The 21760-nt window shown below is 46.0% G+C and overlaps 1 protein-coding gene across 2 annotated transcripts in view; it reads left to right on the top strand.

Moving 5' to 3' along the window:
• The window catches only part of LOC147701199 (B-cell receptor CD22-like), a 281864-nt gene that overhangs the window by 250709 nt on the left and 9395 nt on the right, over positions 1-21760 (top strand). Inside the window, exons 6-8 of one of the 2 annotated variants that reach the window (XM_086929944.1) lie at positions 11316-11424; positions 13661-13724; positions 15002-15154. In XM_086929944.1, the coding sequence (XP_086786070.1) occupies positions 11316-11424; positions 13661-13724; positions 15002-15154 (326 nt within the window). The remainder of the gene's footprint in view (positions 1-11315; positions 11425-13660; positions 13725-15001; positions 15155-21760) is intronic. The other variant, XM_086929945.1, reaches the window with a different exon arrangement.

The following is a 21760-nucleotide window of genomic DNA, read 5'->3' as shown; positions in this document are numbered from 1 at the left end:
TCCACAGTGTAGACTATCATTAAGTGTCCCTATGCACTTGCAGCGTGAATTTTATTATTCAACTTAGGGCCAGATGTAGGTGGCCAAATACCAGTTGGTAATGGCCAATTTCGGTCGTTACCGACCGGTATTTTGAGTTTTAGATGTAGAGGGCTTAAATTTTACAGAATCAGTAAATTTACCGATTCGGTAAAATACAGAATCGGTAAATTTACCGATTCTGTAAATCTAAATGTAGGTGGCACTGAAAACAGTGCCAGAGGCCCTTAAGAATTCGTTATTTACCACAAAATATTATTTCGTGGTAAATAACGAATTCCAGTGTACATGCACATCTGTGCATTTACACCTGTGCCATGTGGCACACATACATGCCCTTACATGCCTTGTGTGCCATGTGACACACATACATGCCCTTGTGTGCCATGTGACACACATACATGGCCTTCGGGCATGTATGTGTGCCACATGGCACACAAGCCAGAATCAGGGGTAAAAATTTTAAAAAAAATTCCTACATCTCATTTTCCGAATCTAGAATACCGAATCAGTAAAATTCGGTATTCTAGAGTCGGTAAATGAGATTTACCTACATCGGGCCCTAAATCTGAAAGTGACATAAAAGAAGTTCTTAAAGGAAGCATAATAAAGGAATATTGTATAGAGTTTGATAAATGTTATACTTAGTTTGGTATTGTAAACTAACCTAACTGCAAGGACACAGCACAGAGTGCAGGGCGCTCAGAGGAACGATTAGACAATCATTTTAACTGCCGTTTTTTGTTATTTTGTTGGTGTTTGATTTAGCATTAGACTCTGATTTTAAATTTGGCCACTTACTTGCATATAACTGGTGAAGCACACCGTGTTTGGTGCGGGTCCTTTTTCCCTTTCTCCCTTCCCCTCGAGCAGATTAGCGGCGGACATCTTGGGCGGGGGGTGAATGTCCTTGACGCTTCGCGCAGGCTAGTCATCATAAGGACGCTAGACCGGCATTTAAGCCGGTCATGCAGACGCGCAGCGGGCACGCGCTGCGGGCCCGCCAGAGCATCGCCGCAGTCACGCCAGAGTCCAGCCCATCTGCGCCCGTCCGCGCACAGACAGGCGCAGGGGCTGGGACTACTGGCCAGCGGCGCATGTACTCCATGGAGGAGCTATATGTCCTGAACAGAGGTGAGCCGCTTGTAGATCAGGCAGTCCTACTGACGCTTAAAAGGTTTGCTATATTGCATCCCGATAAGATTATTTCCCCCCCGGGTCAGCACCCTGTATTAAAAATAGCCAGCCTTAACACTTGATCGCTCCACTGCCATCATCTGGAGGTTTACAGCATGCTTCAGGACAATGACATTGATGTCCTGACTCTTTCGGAGACCTGTACGGGCGATAACTCTATGCCTGATATCATCGCCGCCCTCCCAAGCGGATATGATGTAATGTGGCACAACCGCCCAGGGGGCTCACGGGGGGAGGGGTAGCTATTTTCTATAGGAAGACTTTGATAGTTGAAAAGTTGCTATCAGAGACAATTGACCTGACTGATTTGCTTGGGGTAAAGGTCACTGTGCACAATGTGTGCTGGGTGATTTTGTCAGTCTATCGCCCACCTAATTCAACTCCACTCTTCCATGACTTATCCTGCCCTATTATATCTGACCTATGTTCCAGATACACGAAAATGCTGGTAACAGGAGATTTCAATTTACACTGGGATAAGCCCAAATGGGACCTGCCCACGCGCCAGCTTGACATTTTAATGTCTGCGGTGGGCTTTAAACAAATTGTGGATGCCCCCACACATGAAAAAGGCCACAATCTTGACCTTGTGTGGACCACAGACGCTAGTCTAACCCTTAAAGATGTAGCGCCTTGCATTTGGTCTGACCACCATTTGGTATTCTGTGAGGCCCGCCTTAAAGGCTGTATTACTAGCTGTCCCCTTGGCATCAGGAAAACCCGGAAATGGGCTGAGGTTGACCTAGCGTCCCTGACTAAGGTGCTCCCGGTAACACCCCAGGTTGTACACCTGGGACGTAGCCTGGACCGTGAACACTCTGACTTAATGAGGAGCATGATCCATGCCATTGACCTAATAGCGCCAGTTAGAATACAGCGAATAAAGGGATCCGGAAAAGGGGCCCTTTGGTTTACGCCACCCTTAAGGGAAGCAAAAAGAAAGCTTAGAGCTTTGGAAAGAGTGTGGAGGAAAACCAAGCAGGACACTGACAGGAAACTTTATAAAGCTTCCCTTCACCAATATAAAAATCTTATGACCCAAGCTAAAGCGGAATACTTTGAGTCCCGCCTGAGTAAGGCAGCGAACATTCAGAAAGAGACTTTTAAAATACTGGCAGAGTTGAGTAAAAAACCAGATAACTCCAAGGCTCCCATTGACTGTAACACCTTTCAGGCTTATTTTTTGGAGAAGGTGAAGATCATCATCCAGGAGATAAAGAACGGGGTGGCAATGGGGACTGCTATAACATCAGCATCTGAGAACGTGATTGATTGCTCCCTTGAAGTGTTTCCAGAGATGGATGCATTGATTCTGGAACAGCTGATGGGTAAAATTAAATCTGGTTCCCCAGCTGATCCATGCCCACCTGAGATCTTCCGTGTTGCGCGCCCCTTATTGGAGGAATGTATCATCTCCCTCCTCAATAGATCATTAGATACGGGGTACTTACCGGTTGAACTTAAGGAGGCGCGTGCAAGACCCCTATTGAAAAAACCTGGGTCGGACCCTGCGGTGTTAAAGAATTACAGACCTATTTCCCAGCTGCCTTTTCTCTCAAAAATCCTTGAGCAGCATGTGCTAAAAATCCCTATCCCTCTATCTGGAATCCCATCATCTACTCCATGAGCGACAGGCAGGTTTCCGAGCTCATCACAGCACCGAGTTGGTGATGCTCTCGGTGCTGGATGAACTAAGAGGCATGGCTGACTGCAAGAAACCGAGCGCCCTGATTTTGTTGGACCTATCAGCGGCGTTCGATACTGTCAGCCATGCCTTGCTTTTGGAAAGACTGAAGGATTTTGGGATTAAGGGCTTGGCCTTTCAATGGTTGCAATCTTTCCTTATAGGAAGGACCCAAAAGATACAACTGGGGGACGAAACATCTGAGATGGGGATCTTAGAGTGCGGGGTACCACAGGGGTCTGCCCTGTCCCCGCTTCTATTTAATCTCTACCTGCAACCGTTGATTGCTTCTTTGGCCACCATGGGCTGTAAAGTTTTTAACTACGCAGACGACACGCAATTGCTGTTAAGTGTCGATGACACTACGGCCGCACAACTCCAAGCTCAGAACATCCTGCGGTTCACAGTGCAATGGATGACGGATAACCTGCTAAAGATTAATCCAGACAAGACTGAGGTATTGGTGATTTCATCCAATACCTCACCTTGATGTGATCTCTATTGGCCCACGGAGTTAGGCCCTGCTCCAAAACCAAGCCCGTTTGTAAAGAGCTTGGGGATCAAGCTGGATGGTGACCTGTCAATGGCCCCTCAGATCTCTTCAGTTGTGGGAAGCTGTACGAACATCATTCGGCAACTGCGGAAGTTATCTCCTGTCCTCTCACAATCCATGATGCGATCAATAGTAGCAGCCACCATTATCTCCAGAATTGATTATGGTAATGCCCTTTACCTTGGCTTACCTAAAACTCTGACCAGTAGGCTTCAGGTCATAATGAATGACGCTGCTCGGTTGATCTTCAGACTCCCGAGGAGATCTAAAGCCACCCCCCTACTACAAAGTTTGCATTGGCTCCCCATTAAAGAAAGAGTGGAATTCAAGAACTTATGTACAGCCCATAGGGCAATCTATGGCAAGGGCCCAGCCTACATTAAAGATCGCTTGCAGCTGTATTGCCCTATGAGAACACTCCGATCCTCAGACTCCCAGCTATTGGTCTGCCCTCGCTACAGGCTAGTGACTAAGGGAGGGAGAGCCTTTTCAGTGTTAGTTCCCCAGTTATGGAACAGGCTGCCTGGGGTGCTGCGTGGGGAAGGGAACCTATTGCGATTCAGAAAGGGCCTAAAAACACTGCTGTTCAGCAAAAGTATGAGCACAGTATAATCTAGCTATGGCCTCAGCTTCCACCTTGCCAAGTTATTGTCTGTTACCATCTTTCCAAGCGCTTAGAGACCTGTAGGTGATTAGGCACGATATAAAACCACAATAACAATAACAATTGTACTCTGTAAATAATAAATCAACAGTGTAATTAATTGTGAGCTCTGATGATCACAGTGTAGGCAGGAGGCAGCGGTTAGGAAGAGCTCAGGGCCACGTGGCATTGAGTAGAGCTGCAGAGTATTGGTAATTTAGTGTGTGTGCAGCCAGCGATGATAAGTGGTGCACTGAGTTAGTGGCACCTGAAACAACAAGGTTCTGTGGAGCTTGCGATGATGCGTGGTCCGGGCAGGCCGTACTGACAGTAATGATTTTTATCTTCTGAATTCAGCCTTAGTAAAGCCACGTGGCGATGATTTTTGGTGCCCTGAGTTAGTAGTACCTTTGGCGCTTAGCGTGTAAGTACCCTGCGATGATGCTTGGTTGGGGGGGAGGCACAGTAATTGAGGTAATGTCTTTTGTCGACTGAATCCTGCATGAATTCCATTTAAAAGTTATAGTATGCCTCATTGCTGACATAAAACTGTTCACTCGATGATTTATGGTGCACTGAGTTACTAGTATCTTTGGCTATGAGCTTGTACGTACCCTGCGATAATGAGTGGTAAAAGGGGGGCTGCATTTGGACCAATGTCTTTTCTCTATTGAAATCTTCCTAAATACAGCACGTGGTGATGAATTATGGTGCAGTGAGTTACTGGTACCTTTTGGCACTGAGCGTGTACGTAACATGCAATGATACGTGGTCTGGGCAGGCCGCACTTGGAGCAATGTTTTTTATCTAGTGAATTCTGCCTTAACAAGGCCATGTGGAGATGACTTGTGGTGCAGTGAGTTAGTGGTACATGAAGAACTCAGCATGTGTGCACCCTGCGATGATTCGTGGTTCGGGCAGGTAGCACTGGTACAATTTCTCTTGGCTATTGGAAAGCGTCATGTGCAATTGCCATTCCACCTGAATCGTGAGCCCTCACAATGTAGATTGAAAGCAGTTGTCAGTACAGATATCGACAAATGATTTTTGCGACTTATGTAAAAAAAAATCTGAACTCATATAGTAGAATTGCCTCTGCATTACCTACATCAAGGCTGAATTCCCCACTGTCCATTGTGTAGATGGAAAGCTGAATTCAAGTTGTGACCCTGATGTCCGCAGAGTGCATTTATGGCAGTAGTCCACAGAAACATCGACAAATGCTTTTTTGTCACAGTTAACAAAAGCTGACGACATAGTAGAACTGTCTCTGCCTTAAATAAATCGAGAATTAATTTAATGTTGTCTGTAGTGCTAATCTGCTTCTGGTATCAAGTGGTAAACTGTTGATCATTTGAAGGCAGTACTTAGTACAGACATTGAGGAATGTTTTTTGTGGCATCCATTAACATAATTGTCTCTGTCTTACATAAATCAAGGCTAACTTGAATGCTGTCCGTAGTGTCGATGGAAAGCTGAATTCAAGTTGTGAACCCTGCTGTCCACAGTATATATTGAAGACAGTTGTTGACACAGACATGGACGAATGCTTTGTGTCACTCATGTAAACACAATCTGAAGTCATACAGTACAATTGTCTCTGCCTTAAATAAATAAAGACTGAATACAATGTTTTTTGTAGTGCTGATGGGCAACTGGTATCAAGTTGTGAATTCTACTGACCGCAGTGTAGATTGAAGGCAGTACTCAGCACAGATACCGACAAAAAATGTAATTCCATAGTTGAATTCAAGTTGTAAACCCTGCTGTCCGCAGTGTAGATCAAAGGCAGTAGTGGATACAGACATAAGTCTGCGGTGCCGTGGTACTGAGTTCGCAATCGGCCTGTATCGAGGAGGCACGTGCTCATAACGGCAGCCACATGGCAGGGTGAGAACCTTCGCTGTGGAGGAGTCTCTTTGCTTTGCAGAAGTAAACCACGCCCCAGTAGCCTCATTATTTATAGTCTTACACTGACGTTGCATACGTTGGACCAGCCCACTCTGCTTCTGCTTCAAATGGGGGGAACACAGCTACATGACCAATATATTCCCCAGTGTCTGAGATAATATGGTTGCGTCCACTATGCAGTACACTACACATATAAATGGTATATCTACACACTGAAAAGTTTTTCGTTTGTATAGTAAATTGTGTATAGCATTTTACTGGTAGTCCTGGCGTTGTGTACATTATTGTTGATGTGCGAGTTCTTTCCCTTATACATACTTGGTTGCCACATCTCTGAACATTGAGCTAGTGTGCTGTTGAGAGGATATATTATTTTGGCAAGGACTGTTGTCCTGTTTTGCGCTGCCTCTGAGGTAGTAGAGGGGGAGTGGTCAGGAGGGGTAGTTGTAGTGGTGCTGGGTATTGTGATTTTGTTCGGTGTCGGAAGCATTTAATTAGTACCTCTATCTCATATTGCACTTTTAATATGGGTGTGAGTTGGATGTAATTCATGCAGTACATAGTCAACATCCTTACACTAGTTAAATGTTGATTTTGATTTGTTAGTGGTAAGTGGAACTAGTGCCTGTTTTTTTAAGTAGCATTGCAGATTTGGTTTCTTGTTGAAGATATGGGAAAGTAGTCAACATTATAATTAAGAATTGTCATTTAAAAATCCTTTGAAATTCACTGAAAAAAACATAGGTTTCAAGGGTGTTATAGTTAGCTGGACACTTCACTCATACAAAACCATTGAAATTCCTCCATTATAGTTAGTTGTACTAACTGTAACTCTCGCGATCGCGATCCACTGGTGACGATGACACATATTACATCATTCATGACAAGGTCAGTGACATCACTGATGACATCACTGTTTACATCTCAAATAACATCACTGATGACATCAGGTGATTATAGCTCATAATGCATGCTGGTGTTTGTAGTTGTACATTTCCTCCAGTAGGTCACAAGCCTCCCTGTCAATTAAATACCTTTTGGTAAGTCATGCTCGCACTATTAATCACAGTCATTTTCTACCCTCCAGTGGGTTTCTCTTGAAGGAGTTGCCATTTTATGTGTATTTCCGATTTGCTGTTTGCCACAAATGAAGACTTGAAATGTTCTTTGTCTCCCGGGTCCTGTGTTTAAAAGAAAGGTGGTGCAACCTTTGCGGCTCAGACTGCCGCATATCATTTTATTTTCTAAAGACCTCAGTTCTGTAGGTGTACACACAAACAGACGATTGACCGCACCAGCTTCCCCTCCAATTGACTAATTATGCTTCGCCCTACACGTTTCAGAGCGTGGCTGCTCCTTGTTCACAGGCATTTCCTCAAGTGACACAGCAGGCATTCGGAGAGGCTTTTAAACAACGTGCAGTTTGATACGCTCTCCAGTGGGCAGTAGGTGATTATAGCTCATATTGCAAGCTGGTGTTTGTAGTTGTACATTTTCTCCAGTAGGTCACAAGCCGCCCTATCAATTAAATACCTTTTAGTAAGTCCTGCTCGCACTATTAACCACAGTTATTTTCTACCCTCCAGGGGGTTTCTCTTGAAGGAGTTGCCGTTTTATGTGTATTTCCGATTTGCTGTTTGCCCCAAATGAAGACTTGAAAAGTTATGTGTCTCATTGGTCCTGTGTTTAAAAGAAAGGTGGTGCAACCTTTGCGGCTCGCTTCGCTGCATATCATTTCGTTTTTCAAAGACCTCCGTACTAAAGGTGCACACAAACAGACGATTGACAGCACCGGCTTCCCCTCTAATCGACTAATTTTGCTTCGCCTTACGCGTTTCAGAGCGTGGCTGCTCCTTGTTCACAGGCATTTCCTCAAGTGACACAGCAGGCATTCGGAGAGGCTTTTAAACAGCGTGAATTTTAATGCACCCTCCAGTGGGCAGCAGGTGATTATAGCTTATATTGCATGCTGGTGTTTGTAGTAGTACATTTCTTCTAGTAGGTCACAAGCCTTCCTTTCAATTAATTACCTTTTAGTAAGTCCTGCTCGTACTATTAATCACAGTTATTTTCTACCCTCAGGTGGGTTTCTCTTGAAGGAGTTGCCGTTTTATGTGTATTTCCGATTTGCTGTTTGCCCCAAATGAAGACTTGAAAAGTTCTGTGTCTCATGGGTCCTGTGTTTAAAAGAAAGGTGGTGCAACCTTCGCGGCTCGCTCTGCTGCATATCATTTCGTTTTTCAAAGACCTCCGTACTAAAGGTGCACACACAAACAGACGATTGACAGCACCGGCTTCCCCTCCAATCGACTAATTTTGCTTCGCCTTACGCGTTTCAGAGCGTGGCTGCTCCTTGTTCACAGGCATTTCCTCAAGTGACACAGCAGGCATTCAGAGAGGCTTTTAAACAGCGTGAATTTTAATGCGCCCTCCAGTGGGCAGCAGGTGATTATAGCTTATATTGCATGCTGGTGTTTGTAGTAGTACATTTCTTCTAGTAGGTCACAAGCCTTCCTTTCAATTAATTACCTTTTAGTAAGTCCTGCTCGTACTATTAATCACAGTTATTTTCTACCCTCAGGTGGGTTTCTCTTGAAGGAGTTGCCGTTTTATGTGTATTTACGATTTGCTGTTTGCCCCAAATGAAGACTTGAAAAGTTCTGTGTCTCCCGGGTCCTGTGGAGGTTGACACTGGGTATTTATAGTTAGGATTGTGCTTCCATAGGAAATGTATTTTGCTTGATGCTTATAACTTGGGTGCTGTTTGAGAAATCTCCACAAAACTTTCCAAAAACATGCTACTTTTTGACCAATTTGGCATGGAATGTTTCTGGATGATCCATTAACCAAGGACAGAGAGCAAAGTGGTATCCCAAAACGTGTTTTTCCAATTAATGTTTCCATAGGAACTTTAGACAAAGCTACAGCCTAGACCTAAGTTTTTCAGTAAAAAGGAACAAAAACTATATATTGGATCACTGTATTTATTTATTTGAAAAGTTTTATAAAGCGCGAACATGACCGCTGCAGATATCCGAGAGCTGTACAAAGTTGCGAAAGCATGAACAAAACCAGAACAGTGGAACAAATGACGTAGATAAGTCAACACTGTCTAACAAAAGTGGGAAAATAATCAAGGTCTGGGGCCGGGTAGTCGGCACAGCTAGTACAGTTTCAGGCAGGTCCTCCAGCAAAATAACAACTTAACAGACAAGCATGAAATAAATCTCAACACCATAGAAAATAAGTATCAAATCTGTAAATAGGGGGGCTTGAGAAGGAGTGCAGGTTGATGCTGTTAATGTTCATACAGGAATATGCATTTGGCATGTTTCTTGAAAGATGCAGTGGAAGTAGTTCCTCTGATCTCGGGAGGAAGAGTGTTCCAAATTCTAGGAGCAAGACAAGAGAAGGCACGATTGAAGGTTCTTTTCTTTTTGAATTTGAGAGGTTTACAAAGTAGGGTGGACGAGAGCCAAAAAGTACAAGCATGTTCGCCAAATAATCTGGAGTGTTGTAATCTAAGGCTAAATGTGTTAGGCAGGCTATTTTAAATTGTATCTTAGCTTCTTTAGACATCCAATTGAGTTGCATAAGGTCAGGGGTAAGGTACTGTATTACTACTTTTGCAGTATACCACAGTACATAGTGATGGCAAAACACAATATTATTGGTTAATGAAAGCCCTTACAAAATAGAAAGGCAGGCACATTGGTTAGACCACACTTTGGCTGTGTCCTCCATGAGATAAAGCTTATTACAAATGTTTAAGCCATAGGAGGAAATGAGGCACTTCACCAAAGTGGAAATCATTTTTATTATTTTACATTTTTTTTTACATTTACATTTTACATGTTCTTTTTTACATTTACAGAGTACAGTGGTACTTTCTCTAAACTATCTCTTTTTCCTGTCGCTAGCTTTTTAGGCGCTACTTTATCAGCTGCTGATATAAGCCAGTCGTTAAACTGCTGAACTGCCTTGTTCCTATCAGAGTCAGGAGTTGTTAGAAAAAGATTAAGCGCTGACTCAAAATCCCCCTCCTTGGTTTTGTCCCATCACCTGATTAATGCCTTTAAGACTTTGGCTTGCACTCCCGGTTGTGTCTGGGTAAATTTAAGTTTGAAATGAATGGCCTTATGGTCTGTCCATGCTAGAGCTTGTAAGTTGAAAACCGTAATGTCAAGATCACTGGGGAAAATCCCATCCAGCGTATGGCATGCCAGATAGGTGGATCCACTTACGCCAGAGAGCGCCAGAGAGCTGAGAGCTGTGATTGTCAGAACGCCAGAGTTAGAGCCAGAACCAGAGCACCAGCACGCAAAACGGAGCCTTTGCTGCTGTCGGTGAAGCCGGAGAAGCCGGAGAAGCGTGCCCCCAACGTCCGGTGTGGCAGGGTATACTCAGACATGAGTCCCTTGCTCACTGCACCATCAGGATTCAAGCAAGCCGGGCCGACGACGGCTGAAATGCCAGAAACCGGTCCCCGGTAGCTTGTCTCCTTTCTGGTGAAGAATTGGCTGGGTAGTTTAGTCTGCCCTGTTCCCATGATGCACTGGGTCAGGGACAGACTGATTTGCATATAGCCAGGTTCTGAGCTGGGAGGGTGCAGTGAGCTAAATAACGGTGATGGATCAAGCCCTGATCTTTGAACTGGGTAAGAGTGGTCTGATTAATTCAGACACTCTGTTCATTACCACCCCCTTTTCTGAATCGTTTTTGGCCACTATAGGTGTGACAGGGTATACTCAGACATGAGTCCCTTGCTCACTGCACCATCAGGATTCAAGCAAGCCGGGCCGACGACGGCTGAAATGCCAGAAATAGGTCCCCGGTAGCTTGTCTCCTTTCTGGTGAAGAATTGGCTTGGTAGGTTAGTCTGCCCTGTTCCCATGATGCACTGGGCCAGGGACAGACTGATTTGCATATAGCCAGGTTCTGAGCTGGGATGGTGCAGTGAGCTAAATAACGGTGATGGATCAAGCCCTGATCTTTGAACTGGGTAAGAGTGGTCTGCTTAATTCAGACACTCTGTTCATCACCACCCCCTTTTCTGAATTGTGCTTGAAGTTTGGACACTGATAGACGTCATTTACTAATTACTGTTTCGAGAGTGCAATACCAATGTGTTAGAAGTTTAGGTGTATATTTTTGGTGGTCAATGTCATGATTCTTAATTTTCTATCTAAATCATAACATTTTTGAACATGGGTATTTACATGTTTGTAGTCATATCTATATATATTTCCTCACTGCTTTGACCCTGTTTTTCTTGTGCTCTATTCTAGATGGATTTCACAGGAAGCGGTCTCACCCTGGCCTATGGACTTGCATTTTCCTGGCAGCGGGGGTGGCAGTATCCATTGCAGTGGCTGTGCCTGCGTGGCGATATATCAAGTGCGTCCTCATGCACATTTTTATCCTGTGCATACCTCTGAAATAGCACCCCCAAGCACACTGGAAAGAGAGGTTTCTTTGCTGCACAAACGAGCACCTACCCACCAGAAAAGTAAATCAGTTTGTAAATGTTTACCCAAGAGAGACAGCAGTGCACACAATATGTTTAGCTGAGAGCTTTAGTTGAAACGTTAACCACTCCAAAATGGTCGGGCAAAAGACCTTTCAGTGTAAGAACTGCAATTTTATAAATGAATGCATGAATTTGTGTTATCTATTGCACCGTGACTAAACAAATCATAAATGGATCTATGAAGTTAAAATCAGTAAAAAGTATATTTTTTTAACAACGCGGTCAACAGTTAAACACAGCTAAAAAGCAGAGCTTTAACATTTTCCCTGTTACTGCTAGCCTTTGTTTTTTTGCAGTTTTATATAGCACAAAATAGGGTCGGACTGGGACAGAAAATAGGCCTATGCACCAAAATAAAAGTAATCCAAATGAGTGAATTGAATAGTTAAAAAGTGGCCCCTGTTTACAAATTGGGCCGGTTTTGACCGTGTACAGGCTCTGGGCCTCAATTACAATACTTTGGCGCAGGGCAGTGCAGCAAGTCTTGCTGCTCCACCGCCAAGTGTCAATAGAAAAAGGGCAGGAATTCTCTGTATTTACAAGATATGGCGTATTACTGTCTGTTTCTTCAGCTCTGGTCAAGCTACATAATAGGGTTAATGACATGAGCTGAAAAAGATGCATTCTACAGCACGCATTGAAAGAGGGAAATGCTGTTGTGATTGTTTTTGTGCAGGAAGGTGCTCCTTCCTGCAGAAAAATAAACTCCCCACGACGCAGTTATCCTTGCACAATGGTGCAAGGGGGCCTGCTCCAGCGCATGGCTGCAGTTTATTCTTGTAAATATATTGAATCCCTGTGCTTCGGAAGTGCCGCAGCGTGGCACAACCAAAGGGCTTGCAGTGCCACGCTGCAGCACTTCCTAATAGATCTGCCACAAAGGGCCCTATTTAAGAGGCCTTGCAACAGTTTTGCGCTTCCGTTGCATCTCTTTTTGTGACGCATCAGCGGCGTAAAACATGCCTCCTGTTGCACCCTATTTACAAAGTGACGCATCTAAATCTTAGATGCGTCAATTTGTAAACCCCTGAGCTACATTATACTTGCGTCAGGTCTAATGTATGCAGGGTGGGCATTCCCACGTAAGTAAGCCTCGTAGAAGTGACGCAGTGAAATCTACGAGGTTTCACTGAGCCACTTCTAGTGTGCAAATGTGTCAATATCTTACTCCTGCCTCACAGCAGGCGTAAGTCTGACGCAGGCCCTTTCACATAGGACTTACATTTCTGCTCCATGCAGCCCCTGGAGATTTGAGATCAAGATCTGAGTTCGCTTATTTTATCCTGGAAAATTCCTTCCTGATTTCCCCATAAAAATGCAGCACAATACAGAAAAAAATCAATTGTTTCAATAAATACTGCACAATATTCCAATAGTTGGCTTGCTTGCATAACACAGTTCCTGTTATCTAAGACATGCCCATGCATTGAATTACTCTTAATTGGACTCTGTCGAAATGAGATGCCCAGGCAGGCTGACAGGCCATCAGGCCTCTGCTTGCAAATGAGGACAAGAGAGCTGCAGCCAGTCCTAGTGGCCTGGTCCCAGTTCACTTGTCCACTTTCCAGTCTATAGATGTTTGCCTACTCCCTTCCTCAACATCACCAGAGGGTATTTGCAATCCATTATTTTCACATTCCTTAACTAAAAACGAATTGAGTTTTTTTCTGCTGCTCTGCTTGTTGGCACTCCCAGAGTGTTGACCATAACCAGCTCTGACAAGATTTATTGTACACCTACACTGTAGTGGTCCAACCCCTAAGGTGTAAATACATCCTATAAACATTCTAGGGCGCTCGACCTCTGACCTGGGGATCTGGGTTCGAGTCTCGGTAACAACGCCAAAACCTCCTGTGATTCTGGGCAAATCACTTAATCTCCCCGTGCCTAAAATGGATGTGTGTCCTCATGTCACGTAACCGGTGCTATGTAAAGCGCTCTGATACCCGATTCGGTTCGGGTATAGTTCGCGCTGTATAAAACTCTGCAAAAATTACTGATTCAGGTCTCATCAGAATATTTGGAATCTTGAAAGCCCTGCACACTTGCGAGAATAGTTGGATCACGAGTATTCATTTTATTTCACATTGTGTTTTTATTGAGGAACAAGAAGAAGGGCGACACTACCAGTCCCACAGAAGTGCAGCAGGAATACAGACATGATGGGGTGAGTGCAGAAACATTTTGCATGTGTACAAATTCATTTTGTATGAGAGGCCTACTGTACACCACAACAGCCTACAAGCTGACCCTCTGACAGTTTAGCTAAAGCTGCCTCCATCTGTCTGACCCTGTGAACCAAGTCTGCTCAGGTCAGTCTAAAGGGAACTGTGGTTACACCCTGGAAGGATGGTGCAGAGGAAACTAGCCTACCTCTTCCCTGCCTCCAGCGGTGTTCTTAAGGTGCTCTGCTTTTGCCACAAGGAGATCCATTTTGCCGCTCCCACAAACTACATGTCACAGCTTCCGTTCAGTTTTCATCCCCACAGACATTCTTAAATCTGCTACCTGGATTCTCTTCCAAGATATTTCAAAGCCCGCCACAGAAGATGTGCGACTGATCAGGCCTGGAATAGCTTTTCTTTGGCAATCTCCTCAGAACCGATTTTACTCAGGTTCCGCAAAGCTCTGAATACACACCTTTTTCAATAATCTCTGTGCATGGTCAACTTACTGTTTTGAGCGCCAGGACACCCAATAGTTTTTACATGAAATATTCAACCCATAATCAGATCAATCTAATTTTAGTGCAGTGTCACCAGTCAGGGGTGTAAGGAATCCACCTAAGTATGGCTTTCTCTTGATACTCTGTGGGGATAATTTGAATTGCTTGCATTATGGCACGTCACCCTTGCTGCACCACAGCTTTCCCCTTTAACTCCACCCTATACCATTTCCAAATTGCTATGTTCAGGAAGCTTGGCTACAACCCTGCTAACCTTTGAGAAACAATTTCCCTTTTCCATTTACAGTGCTCCCCAGGTCCCCTGGGGCTAGGTTTGTTCTACTGAAATCACTCAAAATATATCAATTATGCAGAACAAAACCAGTATACAACTTTTACAAAAACCACACCTGTTTTGACACATACATCACATATAGTACATATATTATACTTTAAACTTATTGGACAACACAAAACATGACTAGTACAACAAATCCTACATTTTTGTCAAAAAATCCCTGAGCAAGCTCAAGTCCAAAATTTTGGAGAAAAAAGTAAACAAATAAAGGAAAAATTGAAGAAGGAAAATAGAGGAAAGCCCAAGTTGGTTTCAAATTTATTTCAGAAAAATCATTCTCTCAACAATCTTAGTCTGGACAGTGAACTATTTAGGGTACCCAAAATGACTTCAACAATCTTTTCACAAAATTTCTTTACAAAGATGAAAAATGAGGGTTACCCTGATGGGTACTTTCACACACTTTTCTCCTACCTCACAGCCAAGACCTGGAACAAACTCCCCCTCCTCCTCTGACGAAGCTCAACACTGCACCAATTCAGAAAGAACCTCAAGACCTGGCTCTTCGAATAACACAGCACAGCTGCTCACAACCCCCTCCCTCACTGGCCTCAGCCCCTTGAGACCCTCACCGGTGAGTATTGCACTCTACAAAACCCTTATTGATTGATCAACTTTGCTGCCATGTACCCAACCTTTTAGTGGCTGGCTCTACTTATTTGGTTATTCCTCAACCTAATGAGGTACATTTCTGAGGTGAGTCCAAACTTAGTGACAAGGACCGTTTTCATTGGGATCTATTTTATCTGGACCCAACCTCTAGTGTAGGAAAACTAACCCTCTGCATGTGTTTCCAGAGTGATGCTCCCCACAAACTCTTCTTGGACCATGTGTAACTTAAGGATCACCCCAGAGGCAGAAAAACTCATGTCTATGTCATTCCTGTATCACATAGTTGGGCACTAGATTTTTGGGTATGCAAACTTTCTTGCCAACTTCAGCAAGGGGGTAGCTGCCACCGTGATCGCTGGTCTCTGCTTGTCTGGCTTTCACGTTCAGCACATGAGACTCCTTTCATGAGCCAATGACTCTAAAGCTAGTCTCTCCTCCATCTTGAGTTTGACCATTTGCAACTGAAACGCTCTCTCTGCCTTCCTGTCTTCCAGATACTCTGGCGACAGGCCCTGCGAAGATGCATTGCTTCCCTTTCTGACAGGAAGATTCATCTCAGGAGAGGAGTCACCCCCTTTCTCTCAATCTCAGGGCTGGTATCCAGACCCTGCTCCTGCTCATCGATATCATCCTCCTCATTACCATCCTCTGTTTCTCTCAAGCAGCTTTGTGGGCCTATGTCCAGACCCTCAGAACTTTCTGGAGCAAAAATTGCTTAGTGCCCTTTGAGATTTGCAGTCCCCTTTCCATACAGAACTGTTTGAACTTAATCACGGTGTAACTTTTCAGTTTTAGGTAGCAAAGAGAGTATATTTGGAAAAAGCAAAAGAGCCAATCTAGGTGAATTTAAGGAAAATCACATTAGAAACAAATTATTTATCTGGGATTTTAGTGGAACATAACCTCACTGAATAACACTGCTCAAACAGAAGTCCAAACCTCCACTACTGAACACCAGTGTGGAAATTGGGTTACTGGTTGAGGGGCGTGAACCCCTTCTCATGCAGCAACCACAATTCCTGTCACTGTGGAGTCACAAGCAAACCCCGTATTAACGTGTGCTTAGCCCTTTGGTAGCTTTGCCTGATGCTGCTTTCGTTATTTTGCTGTACTCTTGCCGGGTACTGCCTTCTCTTATTTAATTCCTTGACTGCCACTGTACTATTGTTTTGCTCTGCCCCCCCCCCTGTATTTCTCTCTTTTCTTCTATTTATTCCTTGATTGCCACTGTACTGTTGTTTTGCTTCTGTTCCCCTTCGCATTTCTATTTTCCCGCCATGTACCACCGTTATCCTCTGGCCCATCCCCTCCCCTTCCGCCCGCTACCGCCTCCCAGCTGTTCGTCCCTCCCTCCTCCCCTTCAAATGCCGACCGCTGCAAGCGCGCATGAGTCCTCAGACCATGGTCCAAGGATCTCACTCCCCCCAGCAGCTCCCCAGCAGCTCTGCGGTGCTCTGCGCCACCACGCGCCCAGCCAGCCCTCCTGTGCAGGGTTCAAGCTTGCCCTGGTCTCATGGTCTCCTCTCCCTGAGTGTTGATCACTGCGGTGATCAGTGCATTTTTTCCCGGTGCTGCTCTCATTATTTTGCTGTACTCTTGCCTGGTACTGCCTTCTGCTATTTAATTCCTTGACTGCCACTGTACTATTGTTTTGCTCTGCCCCCCTTGTATTTCTCTCTTTTCTTCTATTTATTCCTTGATTGCCACTGTACTGTTGTTTTGCTTCTGTTCCCCCTCATATTTCTATTTTCCCGCCGTTTCCCACCGCTATCCTCTGACCCCTTACCTCCCGCTCCGCTCCCGCCTCCCAGCTGCTCGTCCCTCCCTCCCCTTCAAATGCCGACCGCTGGCACGCCGAAGGTGCGCCTAAGGCAAGACCATCTGTCCTGTCCTCGCCTGGACGGCGCCCAGCGCCAGACCCCTTGGCCCCCGCGACCTCCACAGGACCCAACACCGCTATGACGCCAACACCCTCCATGCACTCAACGTCGGCCGAAACTCCACTTGCTTCCAGGCCACCCGAAGCTCTCCCACGGATCCTTCACCTGCCGAAACTGCAGCTACACCAGCCAGTGCATGCCAGTTCGGCCTGCCCACCCCAACACTGCAGGCCACACCCGTCTCAGCTGCATACTGCTCAACACCTGCACAGTACACAAGCACTCCATTGAACCTTGGGACCTGCTAGACTTCTACACCTCGGACGTCGCCTTTCTGACGGATACCTGGATGAACACCTCCTCGGCACAGGTCATAGCCATCCTGGACGACTACAATATCACACCCTGGGACCAGAACAACAACAAACCAGGAGGAGGAATCACCATCATCCACAGTAACACCACCAGAATCCCAGCAAGCACTGAAGAAGTCCTCAGCATGGCCGAACACTTACACTTCCAGATCCACGTCAATAACACCACGACCCTCAGAGGAACCCTCGTCTACAGACCCCCAGGACACCGACCACAGTTTAGCAAATCCATTGGCGACCTCATCAGCAAACACGCCATCGCCTCCACAGACTATATCCTCCTCGGAGACCGAATTTCCACCTCAAGAACGACAACAACCCCACAACACTGATTGACAACCTCGCCAACCTCGGACTCAAACAACTTTTTACGACACCCATCCACTCCACTGGACACACGCTCGACCCCATCTTCTCCGCCAGCGACCACGTCACCTTCAGCCACACCACCGAACTCAACTGGACCAACCACCACTCCATCCATTTCTCCTTCGAGAAAGCCACCACACCCAACCAACCGCAATGCATCCCACACCGCAACTGGAAGAAAGTCACCGAAGATTAGCTCATCGCCACTCTCGCCCGAACCCCTCCACCCGAGCCCTCCAAGACCGACCCAGCAGCCCACAACTTCAGACTGGATCAACGACTGCGCCAACACCCTTGCCCCGATCAAGAAAACCTCCAACAGGCGCACCGACTTGTGAGCCACCTGGTTTAACGCCGACCTCCAGAACTCCAAGCATACCTGCAGAAGACTCGAGAAGCAATGGCGCAAGGATCAGAAATACGAAAACAACGCAGCCCTCACGAACGCCAGACGCAAACACCACCAACTCAGCCGTGCGCGCCAAAAAAAACTCCTTCAAGGAACGCATCGACAACGACGCACCCAACAGCAAAGCGCTCTTCAACATAGTGAAAGAACTCGCCATTCCCAGCTCCAGGTCCAATGACATACCAGTGTCACAAGAACTCTGCGACTCTCTGCCTACCTTCTTTTACTGCAAGGTCACAGACATCCACATTATCGACACTCAGGAGCTGACAGCAGACAACTACGACACCCCTGACTCCACTCTCACAAAACTACCCAACATTCCGCTTTCCTGGAACAACGTCAACGATGAAGACACCATTAAAATTATGAACACCATCCACTCCGGCTCACCTTCCGACCCCTGCCCCCTCCACACCTTCAAAAAGGAAAGCTCCACCATCGCACCCCAACTCCAAAAGATCACCAACAGCTCCTTCGAGACCTCCACCTTCCCAGAGAGCTGGACACACACCGAGATCTACGCCCTCCGCAAGAAACCCAAGGCAGACCCAAAGGACCTCAAGAACTTCTGACCCATCTCCTTGCTCCCATTCCCAACCAAAGTCATTGCCACGACCGCCAACAGACAACTGACCCTCTTCCTGGAGGAGAACAACATCCTGGACTCCTCCCAATCCAGCTTCCACAGCAACCACAGCACAGAGACCGCCCTCACTGACGACATCAGGACCCTACTGGACAAGGGTGAAACCGCAGCACTCATCGTCCTGGACCTCTCGGCCACCTTCGATACCGTCTGCCACCACACCCTACGCACATGCCTCCACGACGCAGAGATCCGGGGAAAAACCCTGGACTGGATGACCTCCTTCCTCACCGGCAGAACAAAGGGAATCCGCCTCCCCTGTTCTGATCCGAAGCCACCACAATCACCTGCGGCGTACCCCAAGGTTCATCCCTCAGCCCGATCATTTTCAAAATCTACATGGCACAGCTCACCAACATCGTCAGAGCCCACCACCACAACATCGTCTCATACGCTGACGACACGCAGCTGATACTCTCCCTCACCAAAGACCTGGTCGTCGTAAAATCCAACCCCCACGAGGGAATGAAGGCGGTCGCAGACTGGATGAAGACCAGTTGACTAAAACTGAACTCAGACAAGATGCAGGTCCTCACCCTCGGCTCCACCCCCTCCGCATGGGATGACTCCTGGTGGCCTACCTCGCTGGGAGCTGCCCCGACACCCACTAACCACGCACGCAATCTCGGGTTCATTCTGGACTCAAAGCTCTCTATGATCCAGCAGGTCAACGCTGTCTCCTCCTCCTGTTTCAACGCCCTCCGGATGCTCCGCAAAGTCTACAGATGGATACCGACCAAAACCAGGAGAAAAGTCACCCAAGCACTCATCAGCAGCAGGCTGGACTACGGAAACGCCTTCTACACAGGAACCACGACCACACTCCAGAAAAGAATCCAACGTATACAGAACACCTCCACACTCCTCATCCTCGGACTCCCCCACCACAGCCACATCACCACCCACCTAAGAGATCTTCATTGGCTCCCGATCAAAAAGAGGATCACCTTCAAACTCCTCACCCACGCTCACAAAGCGCTTCACAACACCTGACCAGCATACCTCAACAAATGACTGTCCTTCGAAACCCCGAACCGCCAGCTCCGCTCTGCCGACCTGGCTCTTGCCACCGTCCCACGCATTCGCCGATCGACCACCAGTGGCAGATCCTTCTCCCACCTCACTGCAAAGACATGGAACACCCTCCCCGCCCATCTGCGGCAGACCCAGGACCGGCTAACCTTCAGGAGATGTCTCAAGATCTGGCTGTTCGACCAATAGCTGCCCCCGCCCCTTAGCGCCTTGAGACCCTCACGGGTGAGTAGCGTACTCCACAAATGTCTTCATTGATTGATTGGTGGTCTGTGAGTGAAAAGGGCGAAGGTTGACAGTTTGCCTTCTGTCGGTTAGGAAGTTGGTCAAACATTCAATGCAAATTGTCAGAGAGAAGAGAGAGAGAGGCACAGCTTTGTCTTGGCACAAGGGAGTATCAAGTATTAGTAAAAGCAATATCCTTTCAGGTTTAGAGTGCCCTATATATTATACAAAAACAGGCAGTACGGCACTCTAGGTCATTTTTGGAGAAGATAAGCTCCTTTATATGAAACACTCCACACCATCCAAGCCAAACTATATATACATATACATATATACGAGAATGATACATTTTCACAAAGCTTTACCCCCTAAAAGTTCATCCAGCTCAGCTCCTTCCTAGAAAGTTTTAGGGTGATCCCTCAAGCAAGGACTGAGCAAGAGGAGGGTCCTAAAATGCAAAATCCCCATTCATTTCCCTTAGGCATTTTTTAGGCCGTTTTACTGCAAAAACTGCTAAATGGAATAACACCAAATTTGGCACGGTGAGTGCCTGTCCCTCCTCAAGCCTTAAAAAGCCCTGTGGACCCTATTCTCTGGGGGCAGAAATGAACTTTGAAGGGAGATGCTCCATACGACTCCACTTCCCTGAGCCTGTTAACACCACGGGGATCCTATTCCTCTGTGCTGGTTCACCAACCGTGTCCCATGGGACACAGTAGTTTCCTTGTCGGTATCAGTGCCTGGTGGGAGTATTTTTAAATCTCTCTCCTGGTGGGAGAAAACATGCCTTCCCTGCCTACAGGACTGTGGGCAGAGAAGGCATGTGTGCTCTCCCTTAGCAGTAGCTTTAAAAAGCAGACTTTGTTTCTCTGCCCGCACAGATGACTCTGGGAGCAGTGCCAGCTCCCCCAATATGTCGACAGGTGGCTGGGATTTAGGGGACCCTCTTACTCCCCCGTGGCTCCCAACTCGATACTTGGAGGTGCCCTGGGTGGGCACCAGGGCACAGTAGGTGCAGGGGAGCAGGACACATGCCTCCTATTTTTTGTTATGGCATTTGGCCCATATTGTCCTCAGGGTGTTCATTATCAGCACCAGGGGAGTGGGCGTGCGACCCCCTCCCAATTTTGCTGTTTTTCGGACTCATGGTCTGGGGTCCCCATGGCCCATCAGAGGCTCAGGAAAAGGGACGACTAAATACAACAAGCATTTGAAATGCAATAGGTCTCGCATTAGGAAAGTTTGAGCTATTGGTATTGTAAATGACAAATATTTTATTTATGTGTTGGTTTTGAAAATAGCAAAATTAATAGCTTTGTCATTTACAATGCCAATAATTTTAACTTTTGCAAATGTGACACCTATAGCATTTGTAATGCAATATGTGTTGTATTTACGTGACTTAGATGTATTGATATTACAAATAATGTCTTAATTTTTTTAAATATTTAATACTTAAATAAAAGTTATTGTGATTTATAATGGCAATAGCTTAAACTTTTGTAAATAACTTTTGTGAAGATTATGTTCAGTGTATTTTATTGTGACGAAAATCCAAGAACAGAAGTGAGATATTAACATCTTTTTGTGACATTTGTAATAAAGCATGAAACATTCAGAGAACCAATTT

The sequence above is a fragment of the Lissotriton vulgaris genome, chromosome 7 (genome assembly GCF_964263255.1).
Source record: "Lissotriton vulgaris chromosome 7, aLisVul1.2, whole genome shotgun sequence".
Classification (NCBI taxonomy): Eukaryota; Metazoa; Chordata; class Amphibia; order Caudata; family Salamandridae; genus Lissotriton; species Lissotriton vulgaris.
This window is presented reverse-complemented; position numbering and strand designations above follow the sequence as displayed.